Source organism: Manihot esculenta, chromosome 17, assembly GCF_001659605.2.
Source record: "Manihot esculenta cultivar AM560-2 chromosome 17, M.esculenta_v8, whole genome shotgun sequence".
Lineage (NCBI taxonomy): Eukaryota > Viridiplantae > Streptophyta > Magnoliopsida > Malpighiales > Euphorbiaceae > Manihot > Manihot esculenta.
This window is the reverse complement of record NC_035177.2, coordinates 33,416,696-33,438,337: the sequence shown is the minus strand read 5'-3', so window position 1 is coordinate 33,438,337 and position 21,642 is coordinate 33,416,696. Positions and strand designations below refer to the sequence as shown.

Below are 21,642 nucleotides of genomic sequence, written 5' to 3'. Positions count from 1 at the left end.
ATCCCTCTTTCAAAGTTGATATTGATTTGAAGTGTGTATATTGGAGGTTTGAGAATTAGGAATTTTGAAATTAGAGTGTAGTTGTTGGAATTGTAAGTTTATTTCATCCTAAAATATATAGATTTTGAGATTTGTTAATTTTTTTGCTCTCTACCTATTATACTATCATATGTAAACTTTAAGAAAGACATGAACCTATCAATCTTTTCTTGTCGAGATAAATTTTCATCCATATAAATTATTGGTGGCTAACTGCAAAAATGCAGCTTCGTGCTATCTATTATATACATTCGGAATTGCTGTAATTTTTCGATGTGGGACACGGTACAAGTATGCAGTTTTAAGCAAGCAGCTGATTCTTACAATGCTAGCTATTATATTCAGTTCAGAATTGTCGTATACAATTCAGAATTGATATAATTCAAAATTGTCATATACAATTCAGAATTACCGTAATTTCTCGATGTGAGCTATTGTATGCAAAAAAATATTATATACAATTTTAAAAATTATTATCCAACCGATATTTTTTTTCTTTTTAAAATTGTTATTCCTCATATTTATTTCGACTAGAAATTGATTTTATATATCTAATATTTAAGGTCTTATTTTCTCCATCTTAACATAGTTTTTCTTTTCATCTTTAATGAACTATTTGACAATTTAAAATACAACCATATTACAACACCACGTGTGATAAATCAAACTTACAAAATAAAAATTAAAGATCTAATGAGACTAAAGATATAATGATTAATGCCTACCAAATTACCCAAAAATGAAAGTGAAAGTGGATGTTATCTTTATATGTATGATTTTATATCGTTTGTTAGATATAATTATATTTTTTAATAATATTTAAACTATTTTTTTTGAAAGTAAATAATATTTAAACTTTATATTGGCTAAATTCAATTCTATGTTATTTTTTAAATTCATATTCGAAAAAATACAATATGAACAATATCAATAATAATTTATTTATTTAAATTAATTTAATTATAAGTTAGTCAATTGATTTAAAATTTTTAAAAATATATATAAATTTATAAAATATTATAAATAAACATATTAATTAAAATTTTAAAACTTATACATGAATTTAATTGCTTTTGCATGCATTACCATCACCTAATTTATTGTGGGTCTAATCCATGTGATGGTGGCCACAGTAATGCTAGGCTGTGTTTAATAAATATGAATTTTAAATAATAAAGTATTTAAATTTAATATTGTTTTGTAATTTCATTTTTTTTTATTTCAAATACAAACTTATGCAAATGAATATTAATTAATTATAATTCAATTCACGTGGCAATTTGTCTAAGAATCAAGCAAAATCTAAGGTAAAGGCAAATGTGACCCGCTCTAATATTCCCTTCATTGCACATCATGTGTAATAATAGGATTTTTTTTTCTTTTTATTTATTAATTTTCTAATTTAATATAGTCAAAAAATAAAATTCTTTAATTTTAGCAATAATTTAGAGTTATTTAATTCTAATAAAACAATATGAGAGAATAATTTTTTTAAAAACAAATAAAATTTATTACTTTAAACATATTAATTATATTTCAAAAAAAAAACATAAATATATTTTTATGTGATGAATGAAATTCTTCAATAAATAAATGGCTTAATTACTATTTATTTCAAAATTAATTAAATATAGAGAGATAATAACAAGGAGTAATATTCATATTAGTTTCATTAATAATTTATTATTAGGCTAAAATATAAAAATAAATATATATAAATATAAATATATATATATATAAATTAATAAATAAATGTAAATTAATTTTTATTAGAAATCCAAAACACAAATTGAAATGAGTATGAATTGTATAAAAAAATTTAAAAGATAAATTAAACAAATTTAAATTGTGAAAATATGAATTATATAAAAAAAATTCAAAAGGCAAATTAAATAAATTTAGATTGTGAAAACAATCCTTATGCGTAATAAATATAAAATATATAAGTGAATTAATAAAAAAATAAGAATATTAAAATAATTAAAAAATCAGAAAAAGGAAAAATTATTTTCTTGTTCTCTCTAAGAGTCTGCTTTATATAATAGATTTGAAGAGAAGAGAATCACAAGTGTATAGTGTAAACAGAAACTAGCTCATTGCTCCATTATGTGCTTTCCAATTTGTAAAGATGACCCAAAATATGCATATAGTATATTCCCCCCTTCTTTTTGACAACTTTGCAAAAGAAGAAATTCCATGGTAAAACATTCTCTTCCAATTACAAATTGGTCCCTCTAGCTTCTCATTATTCCTATTTATTCTACTTGATTCAGACTTTTTTAGAGTTGCTAAATATAAATAGACAATTAATTTATGAGATGCTATTCAACTAATATAATAATAATTGACTATTTATTTTTTATGTATCTTTTAAAAATTATAAGTGCGATTTTAAAAAAAAATTAGTATATAGAAGATATTTACGTGTATATATAAGATATTTACGTGGTATAATGAATTAATATAATAAAGATATTTATGTAAAAATAGTTTTTTTCATAAAACTATTAATCAATTACAATATATTTTTAGAATTTATTCGTATGTATATTTATTCATTTGTCTAATTTCTATTAGTTTATTCTATTATATAAAATTATCTACATTGTATATCATTATATTATATAATTTTTTATGATCCTAATAGCCGATAAGAATGTTAAAGTCTTTCTCTCTCGATTAATAGGTTTAAATTCAAACTATCAGTGCAAAGTATTTTTAAAATTTAAAAGAGAATACTAATATGAATATGCATTAATTGAGTCAGTAAAATTTTAAATATCAAATAATTTTTTTAAAAATAGTATAAAGGCATTAATAAAAATTATTCAATGACATAAATGAAATTATTTAATGAAAACCCATGTGGTTTTGAAAGAGATTAAAGGAATAATTAGCTTTTTGTAAAGGGAAAAGAAATGGAGATATGATAAAATTAAAAATAATAATAAAATATATAGAAATATGGAAAATAGTTAATGTTGTTAATCAAATACTTAGCAATTAAGTATTGAATTATGGCACATACTATATACTTATATAGTTAATTGCTTCTCTCAATCTCCATGCAAAGAAGTCAGATATGCTTTTGCTTTTAAATAAAATAAATAAAACTTTATTTTCAGAGAAAGGGAAAGATAGAGACCCATGTTTTTTTTTTCAACTTTATTTTAAAAAATATATATCTTTTGCAAGTAGTTGTAGTAGTTGTTCCAAATACACAGCCACATGAGAATTTTTTTAAAAAAAAAAAATTATTTAGTGGAAATTTCTGTTGTCCAATTTATAACCACCTTAAAAGCTGATAATGCCAATAAACCATCAATAATTGCATATCATTTTCTTTTTCTTCTTCTTCCTTTTGCTTTGACAGACTATGCCAACATTATATGGCATATGCTGCTTCTTTTCTTTTTATAAATTAGAAAAATTCCTCACTTTTCATTAAAATTTTATAAAGTTAATTAATTATTTGGTATAACCATATTCCTTTATATTAATTATTCTTATTTTATTAATGAATTTTAAAAAGATAAATTTTGAGTTAAAATCATAGTTGAAATTAATTGTACTTGAGGCGGAACATCGGTGCTAAAAAAAATTTTATTTTTATTTAAAGTGTTCATTTAAATTAGCCAAAAAAAATTTAAAATCAATTTGTTTCAAGAAAATAATTTGTATTTTTGAAAATAGTTTTTTTTTTTAAATTACATTTTATTATTTAATTTTAATTTAAGAAATAAAATATACTAATAAATTTATATAAAGATGTGTTAATAAAATTATTAAAGGTAGAAATTAAAATTTATTATTTTGCTAAGAGGTGCCGAGCAGTTTGGTTCTCTTGTTCTAGGAAGAGATCTGAGATAGGGACCTGTTCTCGCCTTATCTATTTATTATTTGTGCGGAAAGTTTATAAAAAATGCTTTCTAAATTATAGATTCAAGGCCGAATTCACAGAGCTATAGTTACCAAACGGGATATTCCTATTTCTCACTTTTTTTTTTTTTGCAGACGACTCCTTATGTTTGGAAAGAATCATGATTGAGGAGGCAACTCGCTTGAAGTATTGTTTACAAGTATATTGTGAGGCCTCGGGACAACGTATCAATTATGATAAATCAGCTATTGTTTTTACTTTTGATACGGATACTGATGTTAGAAAGCAAATTTGTAATGTTTTGGTACTGCTTGGTCAATGGATGTTTCTATTTAGCCTGATGGTTCATATGGGTTGTGTATGATAGTTCGTAATGTTGAAGGTGATTCTTGTACAGGCCAATTTGTGGTAGTTCTAGATTTTGGGATCCACATATTGGAGAGGTTTTGTGTTTCCGAAAAATATTGAGTTGCTTAAAGTTATTGTCCTTCTTCCTGGTTTGTATTAAAACGGATTGTGAAGTAGTGGTCCAAACTTTAGCTTTTCCATTTTAAAAAACTTATTATTTTGCATTGATTATTCATGATTGTAAGGCTTTACGTCATGAATTGCAGTTTTCTTATAATTTTGTTAGGAGACCAGTGAATCAAGTCGCTCATACTGTTGCTCGGGCGACTGATTTTATGTCTCGGTTCTTATGAGGAGTATGCTCTCCTTTTTTCTTGTATAATATATTATCTTTTGACATTAATAATATGAGCTAGTTTTCTTATATTTTTTTTAAAAATTACTTTTAAAAAAAATAATAATTTTACTTAATTTTTTCTGATTAGAAAAGTATTTTTTATCGACTAATTTTTATAATATTCAAATGTCAAAAAATATAAAAATATTTTCTTGAAAAGTATTTTTTATGAAATAAATATTTAAGCTAAAATTAGTTTCTTATTTTTAGATTAAATCAGAAAATTAAGAAGTTCAGCCTAAAATTTCATTTCTTAATTTTGGGTTAAATAAATTTAGCACAAGTTTTAATTTTGAAAATTGTAAATTTTTAATTAATTTTAGATAAAAAGTTATGGGAAGACGAGTAACATTAAGCCTTTTTACTACATAATGAGATTTTTTTTTTTCTTTTTCTTTTTTTTTTTTTACTTTCTTAGCCTTTATTTAGTCTCTTTCTAAATTGATGGTTTTTAATATTTACGACAAAATAATCTACACATTGATATTGTAAAAAAAATTATGAGCATATTTTTCACATTATTTTTAGTGATAAATATAAAATTTTGCAATCTCTACCTATTCTACATTATGATAATGAAAATTTGGAGCCGATAAACAAATTCCATAGTGTTGATAATCCTCAAGGCTCAAACTTATCTGAAAAAGATTTAATATTTTTTAAAAATATTTTTGGTATTTCTTCTGCAGTCATCTGCATTATACATTACCATCCTACAAAATCTTGTTAAAATATTTAAAAAGCAGCCAATGAATGAACGCCACATTGGCAAGATTACCTACCAAATGTCAAAGGAAAAACAACCTGACCAATCCCAATAATAATAATAATAATTCAAGCTCCTGTGAGAGAGAGAGAAGTTGATCTTCCGAAAGCAAAGGAATCATATCCCAGAAGCAACCTCACAGAATCCTAATTGCCTCATCCAAACCCTAACAAACTCTCCCCTTTCATGGACTTTGTCTTCAATGCTCTAAATCAAAATCTGCTCTCCGTTTTCGCCTCAAGCATCTGATTTTCAAGCCATGGATTCGCAACGTCTCTTGCATTTTTTCTTTCTTAACTCCAATCTATAGTACTGAATTGAAAGAACGAGAAGAAAAGCCCCTGCCATGGAGTTTCAGGAAGCTCTTATGAGGCTGATCATACACAAGCCTATACAGAAAGGAGTTCTGCTTGAAACCCAAGAAAGTGAAAAGAAGAAATGGAAAATTTTCTCCTTTCGCAGATTACCAAAGCAAGAAATCCCCAGAGAATTTCTTTGTCCCATTTCTGAAAATCTCATGAATGACCCTGTTATTGTCTCCTCTGGTCATTCTTTTGAGCGTTCTTGTGTCCAAGCCTGTAATTCCCTTGACTTTACTCCCACTCTAATGGATGGTACTATTCCTGATTTCTCTACTGTTATTCCCAATCTTGCTCTCAAATCTGCCATTCTCAACTGGTGCAACAACAACTCTGTACAGCCGCCGAAACCTCTTGATTTCTTCTCTGCAGAGAAGCTCGTTCGTGCAAAAATGGATGCCCAACAAGAAGAGAAAGGTTTGGTTCTGAGGATTAAACAACGCCCTTTAGTGAATCTCATGAATCAAGCAGCAATTGATTCCCATTTATCCTCCAGCTCTGAGGAATCCATCGACACCATAGATTCCACACCTCCACTGCAGCTCACGACTCGGCCTAGTTGCTATTCCTCTGCTTCTTCATCCTCAGAAATGGAAACCTTAAACCTCAACCCAAACCCAGAAGAAGAAGAACTCATTACAAAACTCAAAAGCCCACAAGTGTTTGAGATAGAAGAAGCAGTAATTTCACTGAGAAAGATCACAAAAACGAAAGAAGATACAAGAGTTGAGCTATGCACTCCTCGATTACTCTCAGTGCTACGATCTTTGATCACCTCAAGATACACTAACATTCAAGTGAATTCAACTGCTTGTTTGGTTAATCTTTCTCTCGAGAAAGTGAACAAAGTTAAGATTGTAAGATCAGGGATTGTTCCTGCGTTGATCGATGTGTTGAAGGGAGGATTTCCAGAGGCCAAAGAGCATGCCTGCGGCGCAATCTTCAGCTTAGCACTCGAAGATCATAACAAGACTGCAATTGGAGTTCTGGGTGCTTTGCCTCCACTCTTGCACTTGCTCCGATCCGAGAGTGAGTGGAGTCGTCATGACTCGGCTCTGGCTTTATATCATCTCTCACTCGTTCAAAGCAATAGAAGTAAGCTAGTTAAACTCGGTGCAGTACCCATTCTTTTGGGTTTGATCAAATCGGGTCATATGAGAAGTCGGGTTTTGCTCATATTATGTAGCTTGGCTTCGTGTCCGGACGGGCGGGCAGCAATATTGGATTCGGGTGGGGTGGACTGTTTGTTGGGTTTGTTGAAGGAGAGGGCATTGGAATCTGAGTCAACTCGAGAAAGTTGTGTTTCTGTGTTGTACTCACTGAGTCACGGTGGTTTGAGATTCAAAGGGCTGGCAAAGGCGGCCGGAGGAATGGAGGTATTCTCACAATTAGAGAAGTCAGGAAGAGAACAAATCAGAGGAAAGGCAAGGAAATTATTGGAAATGATGAAAGCCAAAGAGGAAGAAGAGGAAGAGGAGGTGAATTGGGAGGAGCTGCTTGACTCGGGGTCGATGTCATCAAATCCGTGTCGACACGGTGGTGAAAAGGAAGAGTCGAGTGAAAACTCGTCCGAGTTATGAGTTAAAGGGTGTTATTTTTCATATTTTGGATTTGTTACTAACACTTTTGGTTCCTTTTGTTTTATTTTCTTTTTCTAATTCCTAATATTGTCAAAAGTGATTGGACAATGAGAAAATTTACAAAAACATTGCTTTTGTTTTTTGTTTTTTTTTTTCTTTTAAGGAAGTTATTTGATTTTGCACAAAAGATGTAGTTATTGCTGCGTTTTATTAGCAAAAAAAAATTCAAATAATCTGATTTATCTCATAATTGTGCTTAGATTTTAGTCTTATTGTGTAATTTTTTTAAAAAATAAATTTAATTATTTATTAAGTTTAAATTACAATAAGCTATCGTCATTTTAAATACAATCTACTTAAACCATAATTATAAATTTGTTATGATAAAATATTTTTCTGTAAATTACCTTGGTTTTTTTAATTAAAATTTTTATTTAGACAATTTGATAAATTTTTTTAAAAAAAATGAATGCAGCAATAAAGGAGAAATTATGTAATTTATTGTATTTGAAAAATTAAAAATTATTTAATAAAAGGAGAAGAGAGAAATGCTTTTATTGTATATAGATTATGAAAACAATAAAAATATATTTTCTCTATACGATTTGTAATTCAATTTAGAATAATATTAATTAATTTCATCTTATTGGAAGGGAATTAAAGAGAATGACTACATTCTTTTCTCTCTGATTTTTTTAATTTAAATATTACACAAAATGAGAAGATAATTTTTCGCCTAATGCTAAGAATAAAGAGTAAATATCAAAATTAAAACCTTAAAGTTATAAAAATTTTCCTTGCCCAGTATTAAAATTAGGAAAAAAAATTTTGAGATATAACATAATTAATCGATTCTTTTTTCTATTTTTAAGATTCAACATATAAATCCTTTAAATTTTCTCCATAAAATTATATTAGTAAAAGAAAGAATGACTGGACTAATTTTTTTAAAATTAATATTTTAATTTTTAAAATTTAATTTCTACAATGTATAGGTTTTTTACTCAAAAATTTATAAATCAAAACAACAGAAAATTTTAAATTCAATCTTTATAAATAAATAAAAAATTATAATTTGTTTAATTTTCACCAATAGAATATATATATATAAATGATCTTTTTAAAATATGTAAAAGCGATATTGAATTTAATTATTTATTTATTTATTAATATAAATTTTATATATTTTTTAGTATTTCTACTTATCAAAATATATCACTACATATTTTAAAAAATATTAAAAAACAAAAATCCCTTAAAGTTTTATGATGATCATTAATATTTGAAGGATTTGAGAGATTGAAATGGTAAAACTAACAAAAGCGCGTTTTCCTTGCTTGAATTGTGGTCGTGAATGCGAAAAAAGAGCCAATCGCACCATAAGACCACTTTAATTTATTTCATTAATCATATGATTTACATACTTTAATATATTGCTTTTTTAGTGACTTTTATGAAACTTTTGTTGTTTTTAATTATTCTAATTCTAAAAACATTTGAATTTCACAAATTATATTTTTTATTTAAAAATTAATATTATCATATCGCACAAAAATACTATAAGTTGTTATCACAAAATAAAATTCACATGGCAAGTATTCTGAAGTGAAAATAATCCATTTCTGTTTCCACAAATTTAAAATATTAATAAAAATGAAATAGTGAGTTTTATGCTATAAAATATATGATGTTTAGGAAGGTAAATTTGGACATTAAGTATGACTTCCTTGATAATTAAACAATATAGCACTCTAAAAATACGCCTTTTTTGTTAATAAATAAAATATATTGCTGTAAATATTAATCTGGAACTTAACTCAAAAGAAGCCAAAAAATTACAGAAATAAAAAATTAAAAAAAAAAAGATAAGAAGAAGAAGAAAGCAAGAAAGGCCCTAACTAAAAGCTTTAACAATGCATATCAAGCCCAAGACCAACAAAATAAGCTCTTAAGCTGCCACTTGGCTGCAGAAAAAGGAGATAGGCATTAACAATGTGGTCATGCATCTTCTTCCTCCACGCTCTGCCTGGAAGGATTAGCTGTTAAGCACCATTCCTCAAGCAAATAAAACTTCCAAGAAAACAAAGGGAGACACCTGAAAAGACCAAGCAACCACCAATTCTGATGATATGCGGAACTAGATCTCCTACGACTCTTAAGCTTCTAAAGGTCGAATGGCCAAATAGAGAAGCCGTCTAAAGAACCCAGAGATGGCAGTTCTCATGGATTAAAATTGACGTGGCCTTCTGTAGGCTTAAACCAGAGGATGAAACTATGATTTTAACACCAACATCTAAGGATAGCAGCCACCATCCTGATCTACAGAAATCGAAGAGATTCTCCACACAATTGTGAGGGAAACCAACACATATTGCGGCAAAAAAAAAAAAAAAACAAAAACAAAAACACTTTATCATGAACAGCTCCCTCACAATAAACAAAACACACCCAAAAATAGTAAAACAATCTCACCCGAAAGGGGAAGAAAACCCCTCACTAGTTAATTTAATTACATTACCTACAATTTTTAAAAATCATATAAAAACATACACATTTTTTAAGACGGTGAGTACTTTGATACCAATGCATTCATAAATTCAGTTTCTAAAATTGCCACCAAGACGTAATTTGCACACCATATTATATGACCATTTATAGTTATTAATATAATGCCAAAACAAATCATATCCTCAAATATAAATAATCAAAATTTTTTCAACTTTTTTGCTAATGCATTTAATTGGTTCTTTTCCTCTTTTTGTTCTGAGATCTTACATTTTTCTTTGACAAGATTCCAGGGGGTTTCGGCTTCTTGCCATGCTGTTTAGGAGGCATTGATTTGGCTTTATCACCTTTACCATCAGAAGAGGCGAGGCCCGCAGAGTTTTTCTTCTTTGACTTCCTTGGACGAGATCTCTTCTTGGGTAAATTTTCAGAAAGTTTCTGCTGCTTTCTCTGCAGGTTAGGGGATGTAGATTCCTCATCTTCATCTTCAGAAGAAGCAAGGGAGTCATCCACAGATCCATCTTCATCAGAACTAAGTACCAGATCCTCCACAATATCTTCATCCAGAGTCGCTGCTTCTTGCTGCCCCTTTGTTTTTTTCTTTTTTTCCTTTTTCTCCTTGGAGGGCTTGGCCCTATAAACCAAACAGGTAAAGTTATTTGGTTGTATATCACACTTCCTAATCCCCTGCTTTATTCACAAACAATCTGCGACTCAAATTTATAACCTCCTAGTCACAATGGAGCAATCTTGTCATTGCACAAAAGGGCCACCCTCACATAATGGTTCACAATATTCTCAAGGAATTGGTTAATTCTAGATTCTAATGAACGTGTACATGAGTTAGAGTGGAGGAGGAGGAGGAGCGCGCAAGAGAGTGATAGATCAAGGTTATTATGGAAACATGTGGAGAGAAATAGGCATGTGCAGAGACATGCGGGAGAGAGAAGTGAGGAGGGGAATGTACCTGGATTCTCTTCCTGGTAACCAAGAGGAGCTAAAGATGGCAGCACCTTTCTCATTTTCCACATCATCATCTTCATCTTCATTCATTTCAGACGCCTTATTCCCAAAGACAATGGTGTTTTCACCCACAAGGACACTGTAATTTGAACGAATGTCACATATTGGCTGTCTGAAAGATGGGAAGATTACTATCACGAACAATTACAAAGAAAATGATAACAAACCTGGATTCCTCCAATGACTCGTTGCGTTGTTGTGCTCTCTGTCGCAGAGTTGCAGCATACCGTGACAGAGGGCTGGCCCCTGACTTTTTCTCATCCTGGGACAAAATATAGGAGTCGTTAATCATCATCAACAATTATCCAGGAGATCTAAAAAGCAGTATGCAAATGTCATCTTCTGCTCATAGAACCTAATCAATAGCAATTAAAATTTGATGGATCCTCCAATTTCTGTAAGAATGTTGATAGCTTGGAAAAGAAATACATACAATAAAACATTAAAAGGTCAAGAACCACTTCCAATTCTTTTGGTATATGAAAAAGGATATCCTCTATAAATTGTTAGTAAAATTGTGTTGTGCAGCTTTTGCACTCACTCTCCCGATTAGATGCAAATATAATTAAATATCAGACAATCAATGCCATCATTAATCTAGGCCCACTAAAGCATGGTCACCATATACAACTCAATTCAAGTACGCCTCTGTCAGCTACATGAATTCATAGCGTCTACTGAAGTTACACCCAGTTTAGGGCTCTAAAGTCTCTCCATATAATAGACAAAAACTTTGCACAGTAAAGGGAAGAAAGCATGGATTTGCAGACCTCAAGAAAAGCTGTAGCTGCTGGATCATTTGGAAGAAAATTTATCAATATACGTTTTTCATTAGTAAACTTGGAATTAGCCTCAACCTGAGACACAAAAGAGCAAAAACATTACCAGTGTGTGCAACAAGTTAGATTAATTCAAATGCATTTATTTATGAACACAGTCTAGTGGAATGAAAACTGGAATATACTGTCACCTCCATACTCTGATGCACTTCCAATTAAAAGTCTCACTCAAGTAGGCATAGACCAAAACTGATAATTGCTCTAAGGGATTTACCTGACAAAGAAGCTGACGTATTTCTTTCCTGAACCTTTCAATTTTGGTACTTTTGCAAAAATTACGTAACCGCACGGCTGGAACAAAAGACAGTTCAAAGAATGCAACAGAATAGCTCCATTGAGCTAAATGTTCAGCAAGCTCTTCTATCACAGAAAATACACATGCCTCCTGATATGCTCGTGTCTTTAGGGTAGGCTTACTCACCTGAATTCAAATTACTCCAACTTCATATAATCGATAACAACAAAACTGTATAATTGAAGAAAATGCAAATAAACCAAAATTGTCCAGAAAACTTTAGCTTCAAGTTAATTTTAACCACAACTTTCAACTCTTTAAATTATAACCTTAAATTTGAGGTGTTACTGTTAATCCATCTTCAGTTTGATAAATCCTAATTTGATTAGGTTAATAGTATTAGATTTGGGCCAGACCTAACTCACCTCAAAAGCTAACTCAAGGGGAGGAGTGCCTATGGCCCATACAAGGGGCACATTACCCCTTTCCACAACCGATGTGGGATTCAACACACCCCTCACGCCCAGAATTCTTACTGATGCATGGCACATTTATGGGGCGCCCAACATCGGATGGGAGGCTCTGATACCATGTTAAATTTGGGTCAGGCCTAATTCACCCCAAAAGCTAGCTCAAGGGGGAAGAGTGCCTATGGCCCATATAAGGGGCACATTACCCCTTTCCACAACCGATGTGGGATTCAAAAAATAGGATTTGCATGCCACTGTTCTCTTTTTATTATCCTTTCCCTGTGTTCTATTCTATTTTTATTTTACTCCTACCACAAAGAAGCAAAGAGCAATGAATTTATTTTATCAGTAACATTAAATTAAAATATGGGGGAATGCATATCAATTTTGGGCTTTAATGATATTTATATTGCCTTTTATTTTGAGTTTTAAAATAATATATTGTTGTGGTAATCACATACAAATAATAAAAGAAAAAGAAAAGCACAAAATTTTAATGTGGTTCAACGTCTCAACATAGGGTTGTTGAGACTAGATCCACAGACATCCATCATCTACTATTCTTCAATAAAATCATAAATTACAAGCTCAAGTTATCTACCATCAACCCAATTACACCCAATTAGTACCTCATTACAAACTAATCATATTCTCCTCTAGAAATAACTTAATATATTTACTATAACTACATTATACATCAGAGAGGGTTTCTTCAACTACATGGACAAAGCCCTTTTCCACCTTAAGTCGAAGTCCTTCTCTCGCCCCCATGGGATTGCACTGCATTGGGTAAGAGTCACTCTTCATGATGGACAAAAGCCCTTTTCCTCAATTGGAAAAACCCACAAAAGCTTCTATCCGTAATGGGTGAAAGCCAAAATAATCTATACTCCTATTTATAGTGTTAGATTCTTCGATCCTAATCTAATTAAAAGTCCTATTCAATTTAGAAATAACAAATAAATAAGGGAACTACTCAGTCTAGACCTCCACCTGTTGAGGAATAGATTTTCCCTCTAATTAGAAAAAAGTATCTTAAGTCACAAATCTAACTTATACATAATTTAAATTGCAAGCAGGTTTATTGGACAACTCAACGTGACATGTAAAATCACCCTCATACACCCAAATACTTTGTCCTGATACCATGACCTAGACCTGTTCATGGACCTAAGCTCAGAAAACAGGTGTAATTACCAAGCTTGACTTAGACCAGTCCAACTTAGACTACTTGCTATGCTACTACCTCAAGGCCCTATCAACCCAGCCCACTGGAATATGATAGTAATTTTTATAGGATTTTATTAATTAGCCTTGGTAGAAAGGTTAGGCCAATTTGTCAGGTTGATACAGGTCAAGGAAATGAGCCTAGCCTGGCCCAACATAGAAGCAGGTCCATCATCACCCAAAGTTTGCACTAAATTTGACAAAGTTCAAAGATATGGCCAAATCAAACACGTACTAAAGATTGGATTTCTCAGCCATTTGGAGTAAAGAAAACAATGAGTAAAATATACCTTCAGTACGGTACGCAAATCAACAGCTTTCCCAACACCTCCAGTAGGGCGCCTATTCAATTCTTTCATCTCCAGCATGTCCAAAAGGAGTGTAGAAACAGGTATGAAAGTACCAGCAGAAGCAGCAATCCGGTTCAGCATTCTAACACACCTCAATCTAAGGGGGAAATATCGAGCAGTTGGAACTAAGCGAGCAACTCCAGAAATTATTTGGGTCAATGGATAAGCAAGAGGCCTAAAATCAACTTCTGAACTATAGGCACAGATGGCTCCAGTCCAAAGCTCAAGGCAATTTATGAACTTCCATTCATAAACCTTGCGAAATGATTCCTATAGAAACAGTCAAGCAGACAAAAGAAACAAGAGAAATTTGGACTTGGGTGATGAACCAACTAGCAAATGTTAAAAATAACAAAGATAACATTGTTAGTTGCAGCCTCATGGAAAAGGCGTAAATCAAGCTTGATAGCACCAATAAAAAAAAAAGAGCGTAACAATTCACAAATGATTTTGCATACAAAATAATTTTTCAAGGCTATTCTTCACTTTGGAAAGAAGAGAATGAGAAATTCCAAAATAAATTTTCAAGGCTATTCTTCACTTTGGAAAGAAGAGAATGAGAAATTCCCACTCTACTGCCATGCCATATTAATTAGATACATTACATTCAGATCCACATGTACACATTTAATAATTCAAGAGAACTGAACAATCCTTTTGTTAAAAAATAAACAGCAAAATACCTTAGTTTTCATAGTAATTGCATCCCGCAAAATCATCACCAGTTGTCGGATGAAAACAAAGGCATGTTGATAGGCACTTGGAAGATCCACCCCAAGAAGTTCTACGACACAATTCCTAAGAAATTGTATATGCTGTAACTTTGCAGCATTTATAAATTGGCAGTTCAAAACATAAGCTTTGTATATCCCTTTGAAGCATTCATCTATACAGTCAGATCCAATTCGAATACATAAATCTCTCAGAAAAAGAAAACAGACAACAGGGAGTGCACCTCCTCCAGTACCCCAAAAGTGAAGGACAACCTGAAATCATTCAGGAAAAAACAAATGATTTCTAGCTTACCAGGTAATGATCATATGCACTGGTATAATAGCAATGCGCAGTAGAGATGAGCAATTACTGGTATCACAACTAACATCTGAATTGCATGAACGGGTTGGCACATCAACCAAGGGCCTAGTAGCAGCAGACATAATCTGTATATTCCTTTTGAAAATTGAAGACAAGTTGTCGTTTGTTATTATAACCAATCTGCCATAACTTAAATTTTTTGTTTTTTTATAATTTTTGTCTCTCAGCAGTATGGATCTCAATTAAACAAATAATTTCACCCTAGCAACTCAAATATAATTTAATAAGAAAGGAAATGTTTTGAAATCATTAATTGCTCAAATATAAACAATAACTCAAATATAATCAAAAGGTTGAGCAGTAATACAATTACAATAACACCAAAAAAAAAAAACTTGAAGAAAATAACATGTGGATGGGTGAAAGCAGGATTCCACTCACAAGAGTTTCAACATTTGAATGAAAGTACATAATTTTTAAAAAAATCCAATACATTTTTTTTTTTGGGGGGGGGGGAGTTGGGGGAGATAGTGACCACACTCAAACCCCCTCCACCCCTTCCCTTTTCCCTGTCCACCACTAGGACAACAAAGCATCATGAACTCCAACAGAATGGCATCACATTCACAAGTAAAAGTGATAGAATAGTAATACAAAGCACCAAACAAATTATAAACTTAAAGAAACTAATTTGTACCTTGATATACTTCCGTAATAGATTTGGAAAAGCAGCCAAAAGTACAGCCGAATATTTGAGTCGCCGTATTGTAAAAGATATCATATCTGCGTCAGTCATCTGGTTTAAAACATGCAGAGCATTTCCCAAATACGACTTCACCAGGTGGTTATAGTTCTTCCATTTTCTTGTGGTCATCAAATTATTTATAGTTTCTTTCTTACCACCAGAAGTAGGTAGCCCCAACAAATTACGAAGAATTCCATCCATTTCACTGAGTGTAAATGACATTATCTTATTAAAGACACCGCTGGACATGATAGTAAACTTCATTGAAGAGTCATCCCCACCATCATCACCATAGTGGCATGCAATTCTGAAAGCTTTCATAAGAGAACGAACAGAACCTATTTTTCCATTTTCTCGAACAGAATTACACCAAGAGTCAACCATTTCTGTAGTAATAACATTTTTAGATGGTTTCTCTTCCTTTTCAGCAATATCATGATCACTAATTTCCTCATCCGCTTGTACTTTCGTCTCCTCCAAATCAGTTTCAGCATCTTCCTGCACAAATTGCAAATGTGTGATTTGGCCATAAAATTTAGCTCAGAATCAGATAATTGAAGGTACTCTGCAGTCACCTCAATATCCTCATCAGTAAATTGTAGAAGCTCCTCATCATGCTCTTGCAGGAATTGATAGAATTCAGGGTCCTGTAACGAGATATATATATATATTCATGTGAAAATAAAAATAAAAGTAATAGCTTTGTGATAATCACAGCAGTAGCAAGGAATGCAAAAGTTTATTAGTTACAAATTACATTGCAACTTGCAATCATAAGCACTAATAATTGCTCGGTATTTAAATGTTCTTTATCTAAATACAAAGAACCGTATCCTCAGAAGTGTTATGTATTATAAACCCAAACTTGACTGTTCGAGCCAGCAAGCTAATCTCTTAACTTTACATTACATTTCCTAAATATTCATGGCACTCTTCACAATAGCAAGACCCAAAGTGGATGTGATGCCTGAAAAAGGTAAACGATTAAAAATTTTTTTAATACAAAAATCCACTAGCTCATTAACTCAGGATATCAAAAAATCAACTATAAGCATCAAAATGTCCAAGTCCCTTTAACAAAACAAATAAAGCTATAAGATATTATTCAAAATTAAAAATTAGAAAGCAAAAGCAACCTTTTCTTTAAGTTTTTGCAACTGATCTTTATGCTCCCTAGCTAATTTTTTCCGAGATTTTGAAACGTTTCTATGTCCTTCTTCTTCCTCTTCCTCCTCCTCCTCTTCACTTACTTCATTGTCCAGGTCCTTAACTGAGAGTTCGAAACAAACAGGGCTTAAAAATGAATTCGATTGCGTTAAGCCACCAAAGAAACAAAAAAAAAAAAAGCATAAAACTGCAATTCATTCAGCTAGAGAAGGAAGAAAAACCTGGGTATTCCACGTCCATGTTAAAAAATCGCTAGTGTCTCCCTTCTTCTGACCAAATTTTGGAAATGCAGCAGCGAGCAGTTTTTTTTCTTTTTCTTTTTCTTTCTGTGGATGGATGTGAATAAAGAAAATTTCTGGAACTTTGAATCCTTTGCAAAACGAAAATGGCGGAGTTTTACTCCTCGTAAGACAGCGCAGCAAAAACCCTAAAACCCAAAATTCAGGGTTTTGACTTGGCTTTCTTGGAAAAGAAAATGAAAAAAAATGGGTCTTCCCTATTTCGGGCCCATTGGTTCGGGTCAAAACATGAATCGGGCCAGAACTAAACCGCAGAAAATAGGTCCAATAATTAGTAAGATAAAATATTTATTTTAGGGATAATTAAAAAAACTATTATATAGTTTAATATATTTTTAAATAGAATTTTATATTTTAATTTATAATAAAAATTATATATTTTCATTTATACAAAGTGAAGTTTTTTTATAAAAACGTTAAATATCACTTAAAAATTATAATTTTTTTTAATATTTAATAAAATTAGATATTTTTTGTTTTATTAATAAAAAAATCATTGAAAAAGAAAAATAATATTAAAAAAATTTTTAGATTTGAATTTAAATGCATATTGTATCAAGATTTTTAATTTAATTTTTATTTTATTAATTTATTTTAAGGTATTAAATTTAATAAACATGTGAAATTAATTTTAAAAAATATATGTATAAATACTTATTTATAAATAATTATAATATTTATGGATCAATTTATAAAAATATAGAAATAAATTATAATTAAAGGCACTATTTTATTATAAAATAAGATTTTATAATTAAATTTATATATATTTAAATTAAATTATATATTATATAAAATTTTAAAGATTAAAATATAAATTATTTTAATTAAAAAATATTTTTAATTAATTTTTAAGTATCACACCAACTTTGCTTAACAGCATTAAATAAAAAATATCACTTTACTAATAAAGTGAAATCACATGATTTTTTTTTATTATAAATTAAATTATACGACTCTACCTTATAAAAAATATTAAACTACAAAATAATTTTTTTTAATTATCCCTAAAATCTAATAATCTGACAAACTATATAAAGGAATCATTGAGTATTTTTCTTTCTAAGTCCATTCCACACATTGTTCTCTTTGATAAATTTTGTACTTTAATTTCAAAATATAATTTACTCACTTATATCAAAATAGTTACATAGTAGTTGTTTATAAACACAATTCTCTCTTGCCTCTGTCTTATTTTGCAGATTCAATATATAATCAACCAGTTAAAGAAATTTATAGGCAACAACATTGGCATTAATGAAAAAATATCTAGAGGCCCCAAAGTACATAATATTGTTCTTCATTTTTCTTTTAAATTTTTATGAAATTTATTTTTATCATATTTTTCTTAACAAAATTATTTATATTTAAATATTAAATTCATGCATATACCTATCGATATTGGAAACCGATTATAAATAATACAAACCCATATTGATAAAAATAATAACAACAATGTGATGAGCTGTTCCCATCCGGCCATTGTCTAACAAAAGCAAAGGAGTTCAAATCATGGAACTCAGGAGGTGGCATCCAATGTACTTAAAAAGTAGCTAGCTTTTGACTGATATCAGCGTGTTGAGATCATTGCAAGCTCATATCAATCATCTTAATGCTATTATGATTTCTTTTCTCCAAAGACCAAAAGGAATTTTCAACAGAAAATAATTAGAAAGATAAACGAAAGAAATCATCATGAACGGTAAAGCATCATATGCAGAATATTTCTGCCAAGTGAAGTATAAAAATCGCAGCATATGCAGAAAGAGATGATAAGACCATCCAACCAAGACAGCCAAGAGTAATTACAATCATACGTTTGAAAGTAATCAAGCCCCCGCAGTGTCAAGCTTCTAAGCTTTTGGATCAAAATCATTACAGATAGTAGCTAAATACTCTGTGTGTTCCAACTGAGAGGAATATTGAGCCGGTGGTTTTAAATGGCTTGAAATGTAATGAGTTTGTCTGCTTTATTTCCAAATTTGCATCAACAAAACCGACATCCTTGGACAAAACTTTGCAAGAAGCATACCCTGATTAAAGTTAGCAGAGATGAACACTCAAGAAATAAAATCAAAACCAACAAATGAACCTGATTTATTCAAATAAGCAACAAAATTTGATTTCCGTTGAACAGAACACACAAGTAAACAAACATTGTATAATTCAAGCTTCATATCATGAACAGTCCAGACAAAGATTGTATACACGCTTGTCATCTTCAGATCATCATAACCCAAAGAATTAATTTTCTTAAAAAAATACCAATATCTTCCATCACTATCACTTAATATCTTCTCTTCCCTTCCCTCAAAACTATTGAACAATAAACCAAAGCAATTTTCAATTGATAGCATCACACCTGCGCCTAATCTCACCTCTTCTTCCAGTCTTGACGCCATAAACACTAAGCTTCTCCATTGCCCGTGCAAAGTCCTGAAAGAACTTGTTCTGATCCTTGGCGTACATCTCCACATAAGACCTGGACCTTAGATCGTTATATAACCCATGATCTGACTCTAATAGCCCCAACCCTTTAGGCAAATTCTGGAAATACATGTTGTCGAACTTGTTTGGGGTCATTATATCATTGAATACTGACAAAGTTGGATTGTTTGGATAATCTGCACAGGCCTTTTGCAGCCCCTGGGCAAATTTTGGGTTGTATTGAGTACTATTGTAAATGAAACTATTGAACTCCTTGCAATGAGAGAAGCCTATGGTGTGTGCGCCACTCAATGCCACCATTTCTTGAACACTAAAACCTTTAGAAGCAAAGATGTTAATAATGTCCGCCATAGGCATGGTGGTTTTCGGCAGATTTCCTTCAACATAAGATGACTTAGAGATGCGATAATCTTTGCGGCCGAGGAGCACATTGTAGTAAGGACCACCAACCATGGTGACAAGATCACGGGTAGCGACGGCGAGAATGTCAGCGCAGGAGACTGTGTTGGGGCAAGAAAGCTCAAGGGCAGTCTTAGCACGAGTTACAAGATCGAAGGCATCGCCGGGGAGGGAGAGATTAATGTCGGCGTCACGCTCAGCAGAGTTGAAGGGAGTGGAGGATACAAGGATGGAGGCGTCACAGCCGTTGAGGAGGCAGTCATGGAAGAAGACACGGAGAGTGCCGGCGGCGGTGGTTGGGCTGGTGATTTGCTTGTTGGTAATGGTTTCTTGGATGATCTGAGTGAATCTAGGACAGGATTGATCGTAGTAGTTGTAGGAGAGTCTAGATTCGGAGAGGAATGCGAGAGAAGAAAGGGAGATGAGAATGAGGAACAATGACGGCGGCTTCGCCATTGGTGCGTCGTCGTCGACTGAGAGAGAGAGAAGAGAAAGGAGAGCTTTTTAGCTTGGAAAGGAGATGAAGCTGAACTGGTGAAATAAAAAGCAGAGGACTGGGGAGTGGGGTAGACAGGGGAGTTTCACTTCGGACTTTGGACAGAGAGAGAACGAGAGAAGTGAGTGCACGCGCCGCGCTCTTCACCACCACCAATCACGGGATCTTCGCTGGATCCGCTGGGGCTCCTCTTAAATGGAAATTCTTAGGTGGGTTTTCCACTGTAGACTGAAAAATATTAAAATATATATATATTTTTTCATGAAAGATGTTCTGATCTGTAATGAATCGAATCTAATAAAAAAATTTTAATAATCTTTTTATTGTGAACTAAATTTAATTAATTTTAGTAAAATCACTTACAAAATTACTTTATTTTAAAAAATTATCCTAATTTACGGTTGTATATTTTTAAGTTATCAAAATAAGTCAGATATAAAAATTTAGTAACTATTTTTAATAAAATATAATAATATAATAATTTTATTTATTAATAATGTGACGAAAAACACAATTCTATTGTAATTGATCAATTTTATAAAAAAAAGTATAGCGCCAACTCAAATACTCAAATTAATAAAATGAAGAATAAAATGAATGTAAAAAATTACTTAGAATTCAAAATATAGTGTAAGAATTGTATACTTTTATCTTTATGATTGTTAATTTTTATATAAAGATGGAGTTAAATATAGTATTTTTTGAAAATTTGTCAATAATATGGCTGATTGCTCGAGAAAAGATCTCGCCAACTAATCAGTCGGTGATCCTACGATTAGCCAACTCGAACACTCAAATTAGTAAAATGGAGAATAAAGTGAATGTAAAAAATTGCTTAGAATTCAAAAAATAGTGTAAGAATTGTATACTTTTGCCTTTATGATTGTTAATTTTTATACAAATATGGAGTTATTAAATATAGTATTTTTTGAAAATTTATCAATAATGTGGCTGATTGCTCGATAAGAGATCTCGCCAACTAATCAGTCGGTGATCCTGCGATTATCGATATACTAGACTGTGCCTGCTAACGGT

At 31.2% G+C, this 21,642-nt stretch overlaps 2 protein-coding genes across 3 annotated transcripts; one reads left to right on the top strand and one right to left on the bottom strand.

Annotated features, from left to right (window-relative positions):
• The first annotated feature begins 5,487 nt into the window (after window positions 1–5,487).
• On the top strand, window positions 5,488–7,504 carry LOC110604674 (U-box domain-containing protein 40). Its single transcript, XM_021742942.2, has one exon. It carries the CDS (start codon window positions 5,777–5,779, stop codon window positions 7,367–7,369), a length of 1,593 nt encoding a protein of 530 aa, XP_021598634.1. The 5' UTR covers window positions 5,488–5,776; the 3' UTR covers window positions 7,370–7,504.
• Window positions 7,505–9,996: 2,492 nt separating this feature from the next.
• Window positions 9,997–20,766, bottom strand: LOC110604609 (nucleolar complex protein 2 homolog). Of its 2 annotated transcripts, none has more exons than XM_021742853.2 (11): window positions 19,643–20,766; window positions 16,935–17,068; window positions 16,374–16,445; window positions 15,751–16,296; window positions 14,702–15,004; window positions 13,959–14,288; window positions 11,951–12,157; window positions 11,668–11,754; window positions 11,065–11,159; window positions 10,842–10,976; window positions 9,997–10,508 (listed from the first exon to the last, which is right to left on the bottom strand). In XM_021742853.2, the coding sequence occupies exons 1-11, from the start codon at window positions 20,565–20,567 to the stop codon at window positions 10,106–10,108; spliced, it is 3,237 nt and encodes a 1,078-aa protein (XP_021598545.1). In that variant the 5' UTR covers window positions 20,568–20,766; the 3' UTR covers window positions 9,997–10,105. The 2 variants fall into 2 exon arrangements, with proteins under 2 accessions (XP_021598545.1, XP_021598544.1); XM_021742852.2 differs by lacking the exon at window positions 19,643–20,766 and adding an exon at window positions 17,187–17,420.
• Window positions 20,767–21,642: the final 876 nt, after the last annotated feature.